We start from the raw sequence: 18,692 nt of genomic DNA on the forward strand, positions 1-18,692 counted from the left end.
TTTTTGAATCGGCAGCGGGATAGGGTGTTCTTGAATCAAATTCCTAAGTAGGGCGTTCTTGAAAAGTTGTATGGGAAAGAGCGTTTTCGAACTGTCGATCTTGCACTCAGGTGTTCATTTGTTGATCATTTACGCTAAAAGAGCTTAACGGATTTCAATGAAATTTGGCACACAATAGATTATAACCCGGATTAAGATATAGGATGTTTATTTGAAGAGATTTGCACCTTTGTTTAGGTTAATATCAACTAATTAATAAGTCAAATAAAATATGTGAGTGTTAAACGAAAGGGGTTACAAAACGATTTATTTCAAAAATTCTTTTAAAGGGAGTTGCAATCTGATCGAAATTGAAAATCGATTAACTAATATGCTAAGTAAAATATCACAATAAAGTGTGTGTGTCAAACGAAAGCGGTTAAATAACGAGTTTTTGCGAAAATATTCTTTATGAAGGTTGCTACTTGTTCAAAAAATTAAGATCAATAAATTATGGGTATTACTCGGGACAGGTTTAAGAAAGTTGTATTTCAAAATATTTGTAAAAGGGCTGCCACTAAATTACAAATTCAAAATCAATTTAATTTAAGTTAAATACAATTTTTTAATATGGGTATCAAGCGGGAGCTGTATCTTCTTCAAAAACATTTTTGGGCGTGGGTTGCCACCAGCTTAGGAATTTAAAATCAATTTAATGACCAATATATTTGTTTCTCTTTAATAAAATTTAGCATAGAGATAGCTTACGACCCTGATAAGCTTAAAGCATTTTTCCTGAAGGAGGTTGCCACCTTCTTAAATAATTATAAGTTCAACAAAATTTTACAGTATGGATGCCAAACGAATGTGATTTAAAAAAGTTGTATTGCAAAGCACTTTTAAAGGGAGTGCTACTTATTTAAAAATTTAAAACCAATTTGGTTAATAAGTTAAATAAAAATAAGTTTTACAGTATGGGTTGCAAGCGATTGAGGTTTAAGAAAGTTTTATTTTGAAAAGATTTAAATGCTTAAAAGCCAAATAACATTTTTGCATACATTAAACATTCTTTTCGAAAATATGTTTTAAAAAGGGTTGCCACCGCTTTAAAAGTAAATTTGAATTAAATCAATAAGTTAAATGAAAATTACAAAATGATGTTAAGTCAAACAAAATATTTTTAAGAAGGCTTGGTTTAAGCTTTTTTTTAAAAGGGTTGCCACCTTTTAAATGTCTAATTAGATTAAATCAGTAACTTCGATGCAATATTCCAATATGCATCTCAAAATAAACATGTTTAAGAGAGTTTTCAATAGAACTTTCTCTACAAATGTTTATTGTTATCTTCACTGTTAATTTCATCCTCGCTAACGTCATCCAAAATTTCAAAATAAAAAAATTTGTCTATTGTTATCGATTTTTTTCGATACTTGACCATTATAGTTTTCCCCTAAATCTCTTCACACGCAGCTCACACCGCTTCTTGGGGAGCTTCACATCCGGAAATAATGACAAAATGCGCAGGAGAATATAGGGGCCAATTGGGGCCATTAGATCCAACAAAAGAGGGAACGTTTAACTTTCTCTACAAATTATTCAGGTATGCACACTTAAAACCTACTCAAAAATTACTTAATTACTGCATTCTTACTATTCCGTAGAGAAATCAAAACCCTTTTTCCCGACAAATATTTACACTTAGGTATCGATGAAGTCGATTCCGCTTGCTGGGAAACAAACGCCGATATACAAGCCTATCTAAAGGCGCATGGGCTGGACAATGGCGACTTATCGTATTTGTATTTAGAACGTTTCTCTGCTAACATCTCAGCAATGGGCTGGAAGCAGATGGTGTGGCAAGAGGTAAGCAAAACTGTTTTCACTAAGATACTCGTACATACATATGTATGTATATGGAAATATGAATCGTAAATCCGATTTCATTCAGGCTATGGCCGAAAACTTCTACATGGAATGGCCTGCCGGCACAATCGCTCAAATATGGTTTGATTATAAAAATACTATGGCTGCACTTACGAAAAAAGGTTACGATGTCATTATGAGTGATGGTTGGTACTTGTATGTGCTGGACACTGGCGCTGATTGGGAAAAATTCTATAATATTGAGCCGACAGACTTTAAGGGTAGTAAAGCTCAGAAAGCGCATGTAATTGGTGGTGAAGCTTGTCTATGGAGCGAGTGGATCAATGAATATAATGCATTGCCGACGACGTTTCCGCGTGTCAGTGCCACAGCTGAGCGTTTGTGGTCTTCGCAGAATGTACGAGATGTAGAAGAGGCGCGTCTGCGTTTAGAGGAACATAATTGCCGTATGATATGGCGAGGAATTGAAGCGCGACCAGCGAACGGGTTTGGAATATGCTAGACAAGTAGCTATTTATATAAAATAAAGGGTATATTGAACACTACCGACTCCGAAGTAGTAATCACTCGAAACCCTTACTAGGCTTACAAAGCAAAAATAAATTATGTAAGAAATTATTTACTTATTAAAAACATTTTAATGGAGACTTTCTAGTGTTCGCTATTATCATTATATACTACTTATACTAACAAATCTAGCTACCGATATTTTACAACAACCGATTTTTGAAATAGAGCTATCAAATTGGTTGAACCTTGTTCCTCCGAAAACAATTAATTTGGTTACCTGGGGTCTACGCTTATAAAGATAAACTGGACATTTGCTGGAATAGGTCATAAGAGCTTGCACAATTGTTTATATTAAAACAAGTAATTTTTAGCAAAAAAAAACCGACTTAAAAAAAATATATATATATCTATATATTTCATGATCCAATGATCGGATCTAAACCAAATTCGTATGGGACCACCTCTGAGACACTACCTTTCCGTTGCAAATTATTGAAATCGGTTGACGTGGTGCAAAGTTATGCGGTAACATACATAAAAAAAAATAAATAAAAAAATAAAAAAATATTCCGACGAACTGATAACCTCCTCCTTTTTTGGAAGTCGGTTAATAAGAGCTCGCCCCAAACATGGATAAAAGATCTTTGGAATTAAAAAAGTAATTTAAATACATTTTCTCCAACAGAGAAGCTGTTAAATTTGGGTCTTCCAAGCATCTCGACTCCTGCGTCACCTATCGGATTAAGTCATATTGCATTGTCGTCGGCTTCTCAGCTATGTTTGAAGTTTGAAGTATCTTAATCACCGAGAAGTGGGCCAAAAACTGATTGCAAGGTTTGAAAATTCATAAAAGTTTTTAAAAATGGTGCACAGTAGGCTTCCTTTTATTTATACTTGTTGGATTTTTCCCCATACCTTATCATTTGTCTGATTTGCCTTTCGTTCTTTGTTCAAGGGATCGGCGTTAATAAATGAACAAAATATTTGTTAATCATAATACTTCCCTGAAACCACTACAGACATTTTGATAAATTCTCAAGGTTAGCCTCTATTTTATTTAGTACTAAATACTTACGTGTTAAAGAGATAGTCGCTGGTTTAAGCCGCGTCAATGTACCTTTGGCAGTCTGCTGTGCCTTTGGCGGCGGTCCCAAATCTGTAGGCGATATGCTCAAGTTTCGCACATCACGCTTTTTGGCAGCTCCTGTAATTGCAACAAAATAAAACCATTCACTTAGCAAATAAGCGCGAGTATTGTAAATCATCTTAAAAATAACTTAAAGTCTTAAAAAACTCGTCGATTAAAAAAGTTTTATTTATATGCCCTTTCTATTCCAATTCCCTAAGGGCTAAATGTAAGCATGTTGAATTTATATGTCTTCTTTTTTGTATAAATTAGTTATAACCAGGATGCGCTACGTCAGCGTAATTCAGTTCAAGATAGATTACCGTGTGTGTTAAATGAGCATTTTGACCCTCTATAAAACATGTGATTATATGAAGCAAAACCTTCTTAAGGCTTGACTATTAAATATACATACATACTAACATTTAGGTTTTAGACCATCTTTGTTCTCGAGATGGCGACACTTCAACAACCCTCTGAATCCGACAAATCTAGTTGTATATTGCTTTCGACTAGCCTTGGAGTGCTCAAAAAATTAACCCTCCAAACTGGAGATCAAGCGAAGAATAACTCCGGCCAGCAGTTGCTACTCCGGGCTTGGTAGGCAATTGAAAATCAGTGCCCTCTCTCGACGAACAAAAATTACGCTTCAGAAAACCACGCCTAGATGAACAGGTGACGAGTACCAAAGTAAATGAACGACAAAGGCCGTATTCGAGCTGCCCTGTTAGTATTCCCGCGAGAAGCCTAACGTTCGGCTTTAAGAGTCTTAACCAACTCCACGGTTTTCGTTCGCTGAGGCGTAGCCAGAGATCGCTTACCCCAGTCCTATCTCAGATCCAAATAGAATGGTGCGAAAATTGCGAAGAAAAGGCACAGCTGTGCATATATTTTCATCACTTCCTGGTACGGCCTCTGATGAAAATATGAAATAAATATTATGCAAACAAACACTACAACCTAATTTTTTCAGTTTTTAATTGTACAACCGACCCTAATAAGATTGTCTGATTATGCCTGCACAGCTTTTAAATTGAAAGTTAAGTGATGGATAAGTCTCCCTTTCTACGGGTGAACTGCTTGCTACAACGCGCTATTATTGCTCTTACTCCGCTAGTTTATGCATGGAACGTGACCATTTGACTTGGCGGCGATTAAATCGTGAGGGTATGTATGTACATTAGACTGCATCACCAAAAAAAGTTGGGGATTTTCTGCCGCGATTACAATTTTTTTTTATATTTGAAAAATTATATTTCTGAAAAATATAAAGATTAACGTGAGCTGGACCGATTTGAAAATACCTCCAAAAATGTTTTTTTTTTATGAGTAAAAATAGTTTCTAAAAGAACTTTTTGACAAAAGATCCCCTCAGATGTTTTTTTGGTGCTATTTTTTTAACTTTTTTCAAAGATTGGTTTACGAAAAACTTGAATAACTGGGCCGAAACTATTCTGATTTAGGCTTATGTGATCTCAGTAGAAAGGCATTTTCCCACGTTTTTTATTTCTGTGCAAAAAAAAACTCACGTCATGACCCCATTATTTCTTTTTTTTTAATAGAAATGAGAAAATACCTTTCCAATGATATCTCACAAATCTACATAAGTCGGAATAGTTTAGGTTCAGTTATTCAAGTTTTTCTTATATAAATCGTTGGAAAAAATCAAAAAACAGCATCAAATATCTCATTATTACGATTCCCTTGCAAATTTTAAAATTTTCTTTTAAATATTTTTATGCAAATTTTTTAAGCTTAAACCGTTTATTCATAAAAAACTCCATTTTTGGTGGCATTTTCAAATTGGCCCAGCTCTCGTAAATCTTAATATTTTTCCGAAACATTTTGGTGGAAGTCTAAAAATATAATAGATTTTATAATTCCAATGGAAACATAGTAACAATTTTTTTTTTGTATGGGGAATGATGCAGTCTAATGTATGTGCATACATACATGCATCAGTAGAAAACACTTTCACTCTTTTCTTCTAAATATGCTGCAAAATAGGAAAAGAGCGCTGTAAAAAGTGGACCCTCTCGTATATCTGAAACACTCCGATCATTAATAAATGCTCTATTTTCATATAGCATTTTATGTTTTAATTTGAAATCATTTCAAGCACTTACCATGGAACACTAGTTTTGCAATTTCGTTTTGAGTACCACATGTGCGTTGGAAAATTTAAAAAAATTTTGCAATAGCATACGTACATATGTATGTACATAGTATGTGTGTATGAGAATGTGTGCGCAGAAATGTTTTCTTAAATAATTGCGCTCTTTATTTGTATGTACAGCTTCTCCTTGACTGGCATCATTTATTGTTTGCCTTTTGTTTTTACCATTTCAATATTCTTCCGCTGACGCTACTTTTGGCATATGCAAATAAACTGTACTGCATCGCTAGATGTGGCGCATGTGGCACACTACATTGCAGCTGGACGATAAGTTCTGGTATGTAAATAGCTAACAGAGTGAAGTAGTGATTTCGATAAGTTTACCCCCTTTTTAAGGAGCAAGCAAGCATTTCTTTTTTAAAAGGCCATGCGATACAGAAGCCGAAATACAAAACTTAGTGGAAATGTTGCACAAAAAGCCAAGTGATAAATATAATGCCTACATGCACATATGTACACAAATATAATAAATGGATATATTGTTATTAAGACAAATTAAACGAGACTTACTTACATACATATATGCAATTACAAATGTGCATATTTAGATCTGCAGATGTTAACATCTGCACTACCTCTTTTTCATAAAAAGTTATTTCTCATGTATACATTTTATACTTTCTACTTCTCGGAATAATGTTCTTTTTCGATTAATCTTAAATTAACGGCAACTCATGTACAAAATAAGCTTTCTAGCTAAAAATTTATTCATATCAAATTCAAATTAGTGCTCTGTGATATCTGGCTGTACTTAACTTTGCTAGCTAATCATAGGTATTAAGGCTTTTCATTGAAGCTCGCATATGAAAGGAATAATTTCTATAAAAGCGAAAATTTTGAATGTACGAGTATGTATGTACATATATACATACATAGTTATTTAGCAAAAACTTAAGTAGCAGTTGTTGCAAATTTTTTTTTTTTGCCTGGCTGCAGGTGAGAGAATTCTATTGTGGAATTAATAGCAAGTTACAAGTTTTAATTTGCTTACAAACAAAAGACTAGTTAGCACATTTCTCATCTTGTTATAGCTCATACCTGTTAATTATTGGAAACAACGAGGCTGATTATATTTTAATTGTAACGTCTATATTTATACACACATGCATATGTACATATATAAATGAAACTTTGGAAAAACTGTACAAAGTTCCTACTTATTAATAGAAAAAATGTCGAATGAAAATTTGTAGCAAATAAGGGCACAATAAACAAGATTGAAACAACTCAAATTTAAGTTTGTATTTCTATCTCAAACGTCGTTTCTGAATTTAACTACCCTTAAAGAAGAATAGCATTCAAAAAATGGCGATTTTTATGCAAAACAAATGCATTCTTCTTAATCCATATAAGAACTCGAAAGGCCACAAATCTATATACATACATACACTGCCGGACAAAGTATTGGCATAGCAAATTTTTCACAATATATGAAACAATTTTTCTTCTAATATTTTTCCGCCAATTTTGTATAAAAATTTGGTTCATTCAACAACAAAAAGCATAAAAATAAAATTCTTAAACTTTGTGCAAAACTCGCGCAAATTCAGCAAATTTTCATCAAAATTTTCAACTTTTTAATCAGATTTTTTTAATTTTTTTTTTCAGTTCAATTCAAGTTCGGAGTTAGTCAAAAATCGCGTTGATTTTTGAGAATTCTTTTTGTTAAACGTGTTTTGCATTTTTCCATATCGATGGCTGAGTGGAAGATCGACCTATCCGGGCAGCCGGTTCGAAAACGCCCTATCTCAGAAAACTTTTCGAGAACGCCCTACTTCAGAATTTTATTGAAAAACAACCTATTTCAGAATTTTATTGAAAAACACTCTATCTCATAATTTTGTTGAAGAACGCCCTATCTCTGAATTCGGTTCAAAAACGCCCTATCTCAAACGAAAATACATTGAAAATAAGCTTAGATAGGGCGTTTTTAAATCGGCAGCTGAGATAGGGCGTTATTCAACCAAATTCTGAGGTAGGGCGTTCTTGAAAAGTTTTTTGAGATAGAACGATGTTGAAACATTTTCTGAGATAGGGCGTTTTCGAACTGGCTGCCGAGATAGGTCGATCTTCCACTCAGTTATCGATATAAAGTATTTTCGGAAAAAATTGTTTGTATGGAAGAGACTGCGTGAAAAAAATTACCAAAAATCAACGATAATTCCTATCTACTTAAAACTTGCACTTTATTATAATAAATTGATTGGGCTACAAATCTGCATACAAAATAATAAAAAATTCTAAAAATCTTATTAAGAAGTTGAAAATTTTCATGAAAATTTGCTGAATTTTCGCGAGTTTTGCACAAAATTTAGGAATTATATTTTTTTGTTCTTTATTGTAGAATGAACTATATTTTTATATGAAACTAGCGGAAAAATATTAGAATGGAAATTGTTGCATATATTGTGTGTGTGTGTGTGTAAATTTGCTGTGCCAATACTTTGTTCCGGCAGTGTATATAGTACGTGAAGTTTAATGTAGAACCCAAGGCAGATGCACTCCGTATAGAGTATCGTGCAACAAGAAAACGTGTAAAGGGCTCTTAAGACCTTTAAATCATATAAATCTCCAGGAACGGATGGCATATTCCATACCGAAATTCAGCAAGCGACCGACTTTTTACGCTCACTGCTTGCTAATACTTTCAAAGCATTCCTTAGCGTCATAGCTCACAGCAACGGGCAAGCATCTCCAATCTTTAAGCAAACTTTTTCAGAGCGCTCTCTGTCTCGTGAATAGCTGGTAGAGGGAGTAAGGACTCAGGGTCAATTCCACCAAAACTAAAATGATACTATTCATGGGGAAATATAGTGTACCGCCTCGTCAGCTCCCCTCTCCAAATGGTGTGGGACTCACACCCTCCAACGAGGAAGTTGGACTGGCAGCGAAACCTTACGCAATGATCCAGGAAATCCATTACCGCCCTCTACACCTATAGAGTAGTGGTGGGGAAACTATGGGGTCTGAAATCACACATAATACACTGGATGTACACGGCATTTGTCTGACCCATCCTTTTCTCTGGAATCATCGTATGGGGGCCGGCTCTAGAAAAGTTTATTTACAGAGCCATATTGGACACGGTATAAAGGGCTGCAACCATGTTAATCACGGGTGCACTGCCCTTTATTAGATATCAAGCCAGCTGCAACGCAACCAAACTGAATTCAGCTCAAACATGGAGAGACCTTAGGTTCGCTCAATCAAAAATTCAGGGCACCAAGTTTCTGGTTCGAAAATAGGTTTTCTATCACAATTCCATAGCTAAGTGATTGACTAAATTGCTCGGACTTAAATCCAGGGTCTGCCGCCACCATTACGGACGGATCGTAGCGGTCAGCCAGACACTAAAAATAATAGCGTAGGAAATAGCGACAACGAGCCCTCACCAAAGCAGGGCAGTGGCATACTATGTAATGCCCCACGCTTTCTATTTCCGCCATATCAAGGCAGCTATGGCAGTAATTGTATGACTGAAAGCCCATTCTGGTAGCGTGGGTTCCCATCAGGCAGTGCTCGGTAGGAAATCCTATTACATGTCGGAGCAGTAGTCGCTACAAGCTGAGGAGAGGGCGAGATCTGTTCTAGCCCACCGGCACGTGGGCTCCGCAGATCGTCTTGTATTTTTCCGTTCGATAAAGCTATTCTGCAGTCAGAGTTTAGAAAAAGATAGCGGAATGATCACATTACGAGCGGTACTGATTGCAAACAGTAAGGTTCTGTTCCTTTCTATTTCATCATCTGTACTAATAGCTGTCTAGATATGAGAAAAGATAGTTGCAGATCATGAGGAGAATCGATCAGCCATCTTGCACCAGCGTTGATAGCTGTTAGTTCAGCTCGAAAAGCGCTGCAGAGATCGGGCAGACAAATGCTGAGACTGAAGGAGAGTTCTAGCGAGTATACCCTACTTCCTACCTGCAGATATAACTCTGAGCCATCAATAGATGGCTACTGGATCGGAGTACGAGATCAGAACTTAATCCTCCTCTCATTCCCTCCTTGAGGGGATTCTTGTTCGGAAATGCGTCCTTAGTCCACGAGGCGGGACTGTATAGTCCAGGCGCCTGAAGTCTTCGGGAAGATTTTCCAGAATTCTAGGGTGCCCGAATCTCGTGTCACTCCACTTGATCAGCGCGATTAATATAGTAGCATTACAAACCGCCATCCCGTAGAACAGAATGAGACGCACAACCGCTGTGTACATCCAACTCGCAATGTGAGGCTTCAAGACCCGTTTTATATAGTAACAGCGCAATATAAATTTTATATTTCAGTAGATACATATATATTCATAGTTAATTTATTTAAGCAAAATGGCAACGGTGTTTAGATAAAAAGCTAAGTTTATACAAAATTTTCTTCAATATGAACTTTTAATTAAACCATTACGAGCTTAAGCTATGGCAGTTATTCAACACCCACAGAATTTAATTTTCCTCCACACTTTACTCACCTTTCGCACGCTTCCCGAAACTGCCGAAACGTTCACGTTCGATAACTTGTGTATGAATATAACGCTCCGAATATGAACGTGACAATTTTTCCTTGGAGCTATGCGCACCCATTACGCCAGTACAGCTGAGAAATAATCACTTGTTGGAAGAAAAAGCGTAAAGCGGAACGACAATCCACTAACAATTACGAGCGTTACGAGAGTACTTTTGCAATTCACTTTCTTTCAATTACCGGCACAACTGAAGCAAAACGCTTTGCTTTTACTATTTGCCGACGCGCAGCTTTGAAAAGCCCATGCCGCCAACATTTGCATCAGGTTAGAGCAATAAAGCTTATTTTGTTCGATTTGTTTGCTTATAATTATTTTGCGCGTTTGAACGGACGGATGTTGCCAACTGTCGGTTGTTGGTTGTCGACTGTCATCTGTTGGTTGTTACCTCGTCAAATGCTGACTGCTGACTTTGACGATTTGCGCCCGCGCACTAATCAAACAACAAAAAAGCGCAACCGGGTAGTGCAACGCAGCTCAAAGCAGCAATCAAGCGTGCAATTTTAAATTCATTTTCAAAAATCACCGATCATTTGGCGGTAAATGCACAAACAAATGTCTATCTTATTGACGGCGTACATTTGTGCATTTACGGCGGGCGACCACGCATGCGCATGCGCTTGTACACTTGCTACACTGCCAACACACGCGTACTATAAACGCCTCAGCATAGACAACGTCGACATTGACTGCACTTTGTAGTTTGTAGATTTGTTTACATTTTCTTAGGCTACTGTATCTGTGGTTACTTTTTAATATTTCTTTTTACAATTCTGACATTGACAAGTTCAATGTGCTACTGCCGCCAACATCATTCATTCACTTGTGTTTACTTTGTTTTCGTTTTATTGTCGTTACAGCAACGGGTTTAAAATTTTCACTTTATTTTCCATTTCATTAGTTTTCCAATGCAATTATTATCACTGTTTTGTTTTACATGTTTTAAAAATATTTATTACTGCAAATAAAGGAAGTAATTTATTTCAACAAAATGCGACAACTAAAACGATCCTCGCACAGCACGCCAACGTCAAATTTAAACGGGCGAATGCAATATTTTTTTCGTCGTGAAAGATTTCTTTCCTTGTTGCGCCGCGTTAAGTCACATTTTGTTGATTTTTAATGTCACGTGACAAGCATCATTGGCCTATCAAATGACAGTTGTAATGGCTTAAGTGCAGAGAGTAACGTGTAGGGGGAAAAAACTATCTGGTTTTTGGGCTACGAAGCAATAACTTGGAGATTTGAACTTTCGCTAAAGATGTAACAATACTTATACCAAAACACTTTTTTTTTATCCAGACATAATAACGATTTTTCCGCGGATCTACTTCGCGGGCCATAGCCGATCTAAATGGTTTTCACATTAGGTCTTGTATGATCGGCAAGTAAACAGGTCACATAATTTCATTGTTTAAGCTGAGAGTTATATCGCCAAAACTTGTATACGAACAATCAGTGGTATAGAAGATATATCTTATAGAGCACCAACCTTGACGATTTTATCAGAAGACTTTGTATGATTATTTAAAAAATAGTTCGCGAAATTTCTCCGTTTAAACTGTCCAAATGAAGGAATTTAAGGTAAAACCCCATATCTGAACAATCAGTTATATGGAGGCCATAAGTTATAGTGACTCGATGTTTGTCACTTTCGCTGTAAGCTTCCTGTTGATAATGAGTGAAAATATTGCGAAGTTTCATATTCCTAGCTGCATAAATGGAGGAGTTATAACAAAAAATTTCATATCTGAACAATCAATTGTATTGGAGGTATATGTTTTGGTACTCTGAAATTTCCGGTTCCGTCAAATGATTGATACATTATAACCCGCTTACCAAATTTCAGTCGAATATCTCGAAAAATTGGGGACAAGATTGCGTCAAACATCGCAGCAAAGTTAAGGTACCATTTTATGGTCATGAAAGGTATAAAATTGTATGTAAATTTCTCTTATGCTACATTCCTACTTAAGCAAGCCACTCTTCATCGCCGAGAGCCATGAAAATCAGCAGTAAGATTCCATTTATCATCTCCTTATATGGTTAGTTGGCCACTTTCACCCACGCAGAAAAACGCAAACGAAGAGGAAGAGAGGAAGGAGGAGAGACATATTTTTAAGCAAAAAAAAGAGAGGCTGTTACGGTCTGGATACTGAAGCCGCCTCAACAGCTACCTGTCCAGACTGGGCCCCAATGTGCCCAATTAGTGTCCGGCATGTGGAGACTCTCCGCACGACACCAACCACCTCTTCACATGCCAGCTCAATCCCACTCAACTAACACCGATTTTCCTTTGGTCCGACCCTTTTGAAACTGCCAGTTTCTTGGGTCCACCGTTAGCTGAGCTTGACGACAATGATTGATGGATGAACCGAAATAGGCGGGGCTTAGTGGTGCCGCTACAACAACAGAGGCAGAAGAGTCAAATCTGGTAACAGATGTTCTTAAATGGAGACACAGTTGGCGGGTTCAACGAAAAAGAAACCAAACCAATATGTAGAGACGGTGCTCGGTGGCTTCCTTCGACCTAATCGAGATGCAAACAGCATTAATGCGTCTTAAAACCCATGAGTTGATGATACGCCAGCGATGCTATTCAAAATCGATCATGGAAGACCTAGTTGGGGGCAAGTACCAGCTCAATTTGATCTGGTGACTAGCTTCAGACCTGGTAAATCCACTATTGACCAGGGCCGTTAGCGTAGCTCTCTCCAGCTTAGCAAAGAAGGTAAAAATGGCTTATCTGGCGGTGAACGTGGACAAGAACAATTACCAGGCCTGAATATCAACAGGTGTTTATTTTCGCTCGGTAGGCAATTGAAAGACACAAACATTTCTCTACGACGAAAATTCTCTACAAATATCTTATCTTGTCCGTTCTTTATAGATGAGAAGAGTTTACGAGTTTTCAATAGAATTATTCCACGCAAGATCTATGGCCATAGTCGAACATGGACTTATCGTACGTATGGAGAGTCATTATGACTCAGCAACTATAGATGGACAACAGAAGCAACGGCACCCAAAAGTAGAATGGAAGGACCAAGTGCATAAGGATCTGTTTACACTAAGTGTTAGTAATTGGCGCAGTTTCAAAGAGGGAAATTGGTGAAGTTTTTCGGTATCGGTCTAGACGCTTAGGCGACAAGCGGTTGAAGTGTCTGCGCTAGTGGAACGAAAATTACAACAAAATTACTTATTATGGTACACTTTAAAGAGCAATGCTCTGCTCTGGTTTTCTATTTTCCCACATAAATAATTTGGTACTACCCAGTTTACTTGTGTTTTATGAGCCATAATATTCGAAAGATTAATTACCTTCCAGCAAAACAACAAATCGCTACACTAAATATGCACTTTCACATTGCCGCCTCAGAGAATATTGCAAAATTCCCCTGTGAACTTTTAACATTACCACAGGCAATACGAAATGGTTTGAAACAGAACACTTAGCAAACACGTCCCATTTAACAAATTGGTACTAATCAAATACTTTGCTTGAAAAGCAGCTTAAGTGTTTAAATAGAAAATATTTTCTGAAGAAACAACAACGAAGTGGAAAAATAAACAAAACTAAGTCATAAAAACAAAAACTAAAAATTTTAATAAACGAAGAAAAAACCTGCACACGCTCTTCACGCAACTTACACGCACTCAGAAGGGCTACAGCATCGCTGACAAATAGCACACCAGCATATACAGCAACAGCAAAAGTAAAACCACTTCCTACATAAAGCAGAGGTGACGAATGGCTTTGGCAACAGTTTTGGCACACAAAGTGGAGCAGCAACTTGTCAGTGTAATGCTTGACAACATTTTTAGAGCAGAAGCAGCCGAAGCAACAGCAAATACGAGTACGAGTATCTGCCTCAACAACTAGGCTGACCCAATTTTGATGTGAAAAATGTTGGGCGCAAATTATGGAGGGCTAAGCGCCACCACGCCGGTCCACCTATAAATATGCGCAAGCATATACTTGAATTCCTGCGACAGGTGTTGAGTGAAAAAAGTAGCAAATGTATAATGAAAAAGAGTGGGGCTGACAGCCTGGGCGTTGCAGCGAGTAATGTGTTCTTGTACTTTTGCATAATTGAAGCGGACAGCTTGGCTGGGAAGGTTGAATTGGCAATTATTACTTTGGCATTAAAAATTAAAAATATTTATTGAGTAGGAAGCTTTTGCAATAAAAAACAAAAGCCAAAATCGTTAAATTGAAATATAAAATCCTTTCATTCTTCGTCGCCATGGTCTTAAAAGTGCAACTTTGACCTTTAAAGCGGTTCTGGCTGCCAATCAGCCATTTGTCCTTCCCCGGATAAAAGAAATACTAAAATAGGTAAAATAGTTTTCGTTAATAGTAAATAATCTGAACCGCAGTAGCCACACATATAGACTAGACAAAAGGATCTGACCACCACTGAAGTTATTTTCTAAAATCTGTCACCTCTCATCAGGCCAGTGGCAGACTTCCGAGTGTAACTCTGCTTTTCACAAAAAAAATGTCTGCCATTCGGAAGCGGGTTTGAAATAAATAGATAAAAAATGGGATAATTTAGAGTAAAATCTAACAATTTATACACTAAATCAATATAGTAAGGTAGAACCGCTGAGAGTCACTTTTAAAATTCTTGACGTTTCCAAACAATTTAATTTTTAAATTTACTCACAAACTCACACACACATTTTCATTTTCAATCTCAAGCAACAACAATTTCGAACAATTTCGTTTTTTTCTTTTCACTTTTATATGATTTTAAAATTTTGGCAAACTTCAAAAAAAAATCATGGCTTGCGTTCTACCTTGCTATATTTGTATCATGCACTAAATCCAAAGAAAAACAAATTAGGTTGACCAACTGCTTCAATACTGCATCTTGTGTAGAACAACATCGAAAAATGCATCACAAATTAGGGAAGAAAATAGTCTAAGTGCCAAATATTTTATTTGGGTATGGAGTTCAGTATTTCCGAAGATTTGCTCGGATTTATTCGAAAATTGACGTTCAACATATGCGAATTCATTACCTTTTAACAGTTGAGGTGCGTTTTCATTGTCAACCTGGAGTTGAGATTGTTTTTTTTTTTTTTAATGTTATTCTGTATACCCATCAGTTTGCGGTTTTAATTGCATTCGAAGTTCAAATATTTTTGTCTAACTATGCCATTATGAACGCGAATCTGCACTCCAAGATATTGTTGATAGTACTTAGAGCAATTCAAAATAAGCACTCTCAGCCCTAAGTTGGCGTTGTAAAAAGTGTTGCCGTGGGTTAATTAGAGTATTCAGGAGAAAGGATTGACAAATGTATCCACTGTAAAAATCATGTATATAGCAAATCTTTTGATCTTGAATATATCTTCTCAATTCGCACAATCAATTTCTTGAAAAATAATCTCACGGAAAACTTAATAGTCTTTGTTTATAAATAAAAAATTTACTCAAATTCTGTTAAATGTTTAAGAAATCTACATACCCAAAAAATCGTCACATTTATCGTTTTTTGACCCAGAAAAACTGATCCTTTAAAAATGTCAAAATACTGAGCATATTTTCAATAAAAGCACTCGTTATAAACAAAATATTCTCTTATCGATTAACAAGATTAGGCTCTTCTGTATGGAAAGGAATCATGATTCCGGTATTCCATTAAAATATGGAGTACGTATCTAAAATTGTTCAAAGTAATGGCTTATGTCAGTAAAATTCTATGAGAAAATGTATCCAAATGTACAGTGAGGCTAAAAAAGAAGTGTCCCTTAAAATTAAGGCCAAAATTTTAATACATTTGTATCTAAACGGCAACACTGGTTGTAAATGCCAACCTCAGTACTCCACAGGCAAACGCCGATTGCCTACCAACTGTCATGTTGACAGATAGTTGCGAGCAATATAATTGAAAGTTTTTGTGTGTGGGCACTTTGATGTCTTGATATAAGCACCTGCCACAGGACGCCACCAGACAGCATGCTCTGTATTTCAGTGTTTAAAAACATTTTAATCTTAAGAAAACTTGCTGAATAATTTCCTAGAACGTAATCATAAATAGTCAAAGAGTGAACAGCTTCTTATTTTGATTACATATCAAAATGGCATTGATGGTAACACCAGCTCGCTTTCTTTCGAATGAAAATATGGCTGTAAAACTCCCAGATTGCCAGCAATAGATGTCAAGCAATAAGGGCTGACATATATTGCAGCCCATTAGAAATAGTCGGTCTGCACTGGAAACACATGTATCAGTATTTTCCTGTGGAGACAGGGCCTTACTCTTAAATGATATGCGTTTATTCAAGCGATAGGATAGCCAAATAGTTGAGTCTATCTAAACCCACTACCGATCCCAGTGGTTACAGATTTCTGTCTCGAAAATAGAAGTAAATAAGTAAATGTCAAATTTGAAATGGCCAACAAATATATTTGATCTCTCTGACCTATCAAATCACAGCTATTATTTCTCAATCCTCCCTGTATGTTCTAGACATCTACGAAAACATTTTAATTACTCCAAGTACTTCATTCTAACTCTCGTCTTTTAAAATCATTACAGCACATGAATTCACGCGAATCGAAAGGAGCAAAGATTTTGGATAGAGTAACCATATTGAACATTATTCTCTGCCATGACACCTCTCATTACCCCAGAGTGAGGGTCTCTAAACACACTCTTAGAGTAGATTCACTTGTTTGCCCTAGGCAAGATAAGAAAAGGTTTAGGGCCCTTCCCCTCGTGGATAGCCTCTTAGCCTGGCCGTCAATATCTCCATAATGTATACCAACAGAATGGAATTTTTGGCGAACGACTATAGCTGTATGTGTACATATAGAGACGAGGCAATCGAGACAGTCGAATGCTTTCTCAGTCGTTGTACAGCTTTGATTAAACTGAGAGACGATCTATTAGATGTAAGTCTGACAAATATCTGTGATTTACAGCGCTTCTAAGTGGTTATATTTCTAGGTATGCCGTTGGAGTCACCTACGGGTCGAAACAGTGCCGCAACGGACCACCTTCACTAACTAACGGGTGATTTTTTAAGAGCTTGATAACTTTTTTTTTAAAAAAAACGCATAAAATTTGCAAAATCTCATCGGTTCTTTATTTGAAACGTTAGATTGGTCCATGACATTTACTTTTTGAAGATAATTTCATTTAAATGTTGACCGCGGCTGCGTCTTAGGTGGTCCATTCGGAAAGTCCAATTTTGGGCAACTTTTTCGAGCATTTCGGCCGGAATAGCCCGAATTTCTTCGGAAATGTTGTCTTCCAAAGCTGGAATAGTTGCTGGCTTATTTCTGTAGACTTTAGACTTGACGTAGCCCCACAAAAAATAGTCTAAAGGCGTCAAATCGCATGATCTTGGTGGCCAACTTACCGGTCCATTTCTTGAGATGAATTGTTCTCCGAAGTTTTCCCTCAAAATGGCCATAGAATCGCGAGCTGTGTGGCATGTAGCGCCATCTTGTTGAAACCACATGTCAACCAAGTTCAGTTCTTCCATTTTTGGCAACAAAAAGTTTGTTAGCATCGAACGATAGCGATCGCCATTCACCGTAACGTTGCGTCCAACAGCATCTTTGAAAAAATACGGTCCAATGATTCCACCAGCGTACAAACCACACCAAACAGTGCATTTTTCGGGATGCATGGGCAGTTCTTGAACGGCTTCTGGTTGCTCTTCACTCCAAATGCGGCAATTTTGCTTATTTACGAAGCCATTCAACCAGAAATGAGCCTCATCATAAATCGGACGTAAAGCGCGAAACACATTTCGAACCGAACACTGATTTTGGTAATAAAATTCAATGATTTGCAAGCGTTGCTCGTTAGTAAGTCTATTCATGATGAAATTTCAAAGCATACTGAGCATCTTTCTCTTTGACACCATGTCTGAAATCCCACGTGATCTGTCAAATACTAATGCATGAAAATCCTAACCTCAAAAAAATCACCCGTTATAACCTTATCTAACACATCCTACTCCTAAGAGTGTACTTTGTCTAAGCGCTAAGCTAAATACATACAAATATTGTCATAACGCGTAGTGTTTTCGTTAAGCTTATAAATAAGAGCATTGAAATACATACTATAAATTTCTATTAAAAAATACGGAAATCAGTCTTCCATACCAAGTCTAATTGGAGCAAGCATTGCGACAAACTCCCTGCCTATTACAAACCAAACGCAATGCTATTTAGAGCGCTTTAAAAATAACCACAAATAGTCTCTACTTTAAATGCTCAAGGTGACATCCGCCTATTCTAGGGTGCTGTTGGTGTAAGTACAAATACACTTACATACATGTGAGCATTTGCCGAAATAATGCAGCAGCAATAAAGTGCTAAAAGACGCTAATGACATTCTCATATGCGGCAATTGCATGCAACGCAGCCAGCCAACGAGGTGTTGATAACGAAATTAGCTAATTTGTTGCATTAAGAGTTTTTCGTAGCGGTAGAGTGTTCTCAGAAATGAGGAAGCGCAGCAATTAAACTTAAACTAAAA

The 18,692-nt window shown here is 36.8% G+C and overlaps 2 protein-coding genes across 2 annotated transcripts in view; one reads left to right on the forward strand and one right to left on the reverse strand.

The window, feature by feature from the left end:
• Positions 1–2,705, forward strand: part of LOC118740462 (beta-hexosaminidase subunit beta-like) — a gene marked incomplete in the record, with an annotated part of 7,059 nt that extends 4,354 nt beyond the window's left edge. The window contains 3 exon segments of the mRNA XM_036472019.1: positions 1,450–1,579; positions 1,641–1,842; positions 1,928–2,705. Of these exon segments, the coding sequence (XP_036327912.1) occupies positions 1,450–1,579; positions 1,641–1,842; positions 1,928–2,365 (770 nt within the window).
• Positions 1–18,692, reverse strand: part of LOC118741799 — a 354,618-nt gene that overhangs the window by 155,632 nt on the left and 180,294 nt on the right. Inside the window, exon 4 of the mRNA XM_036473774.1 lies at positions 3,449–3,577. Coding sequence (XP_036329667.1) covers positions 3,449–3,577 — 129 coding nt within the window. The remainder of the gene's footprint in view (positions 1–3,448; positions 3,578–18,692) is intronic.

This window comes from Rhagoletis pomonella, unplaced genomic scaffold (genome assembly GCF_013731165.1).
Source record: "Rhagoletis pomonella isolate Grant_MI unplaced genomic scaffold, Rhpom_1.0 Rhpom_scaffold_00006, whole genome shotgun sequence".
In the NCBI taxonomy this organism is placed as follows: Eukaryota; Metazoa; Arthropoda; class Insecta; order Diptera; family Tephritidae; genus Rhagoletis; species Rhagoletis pomonella.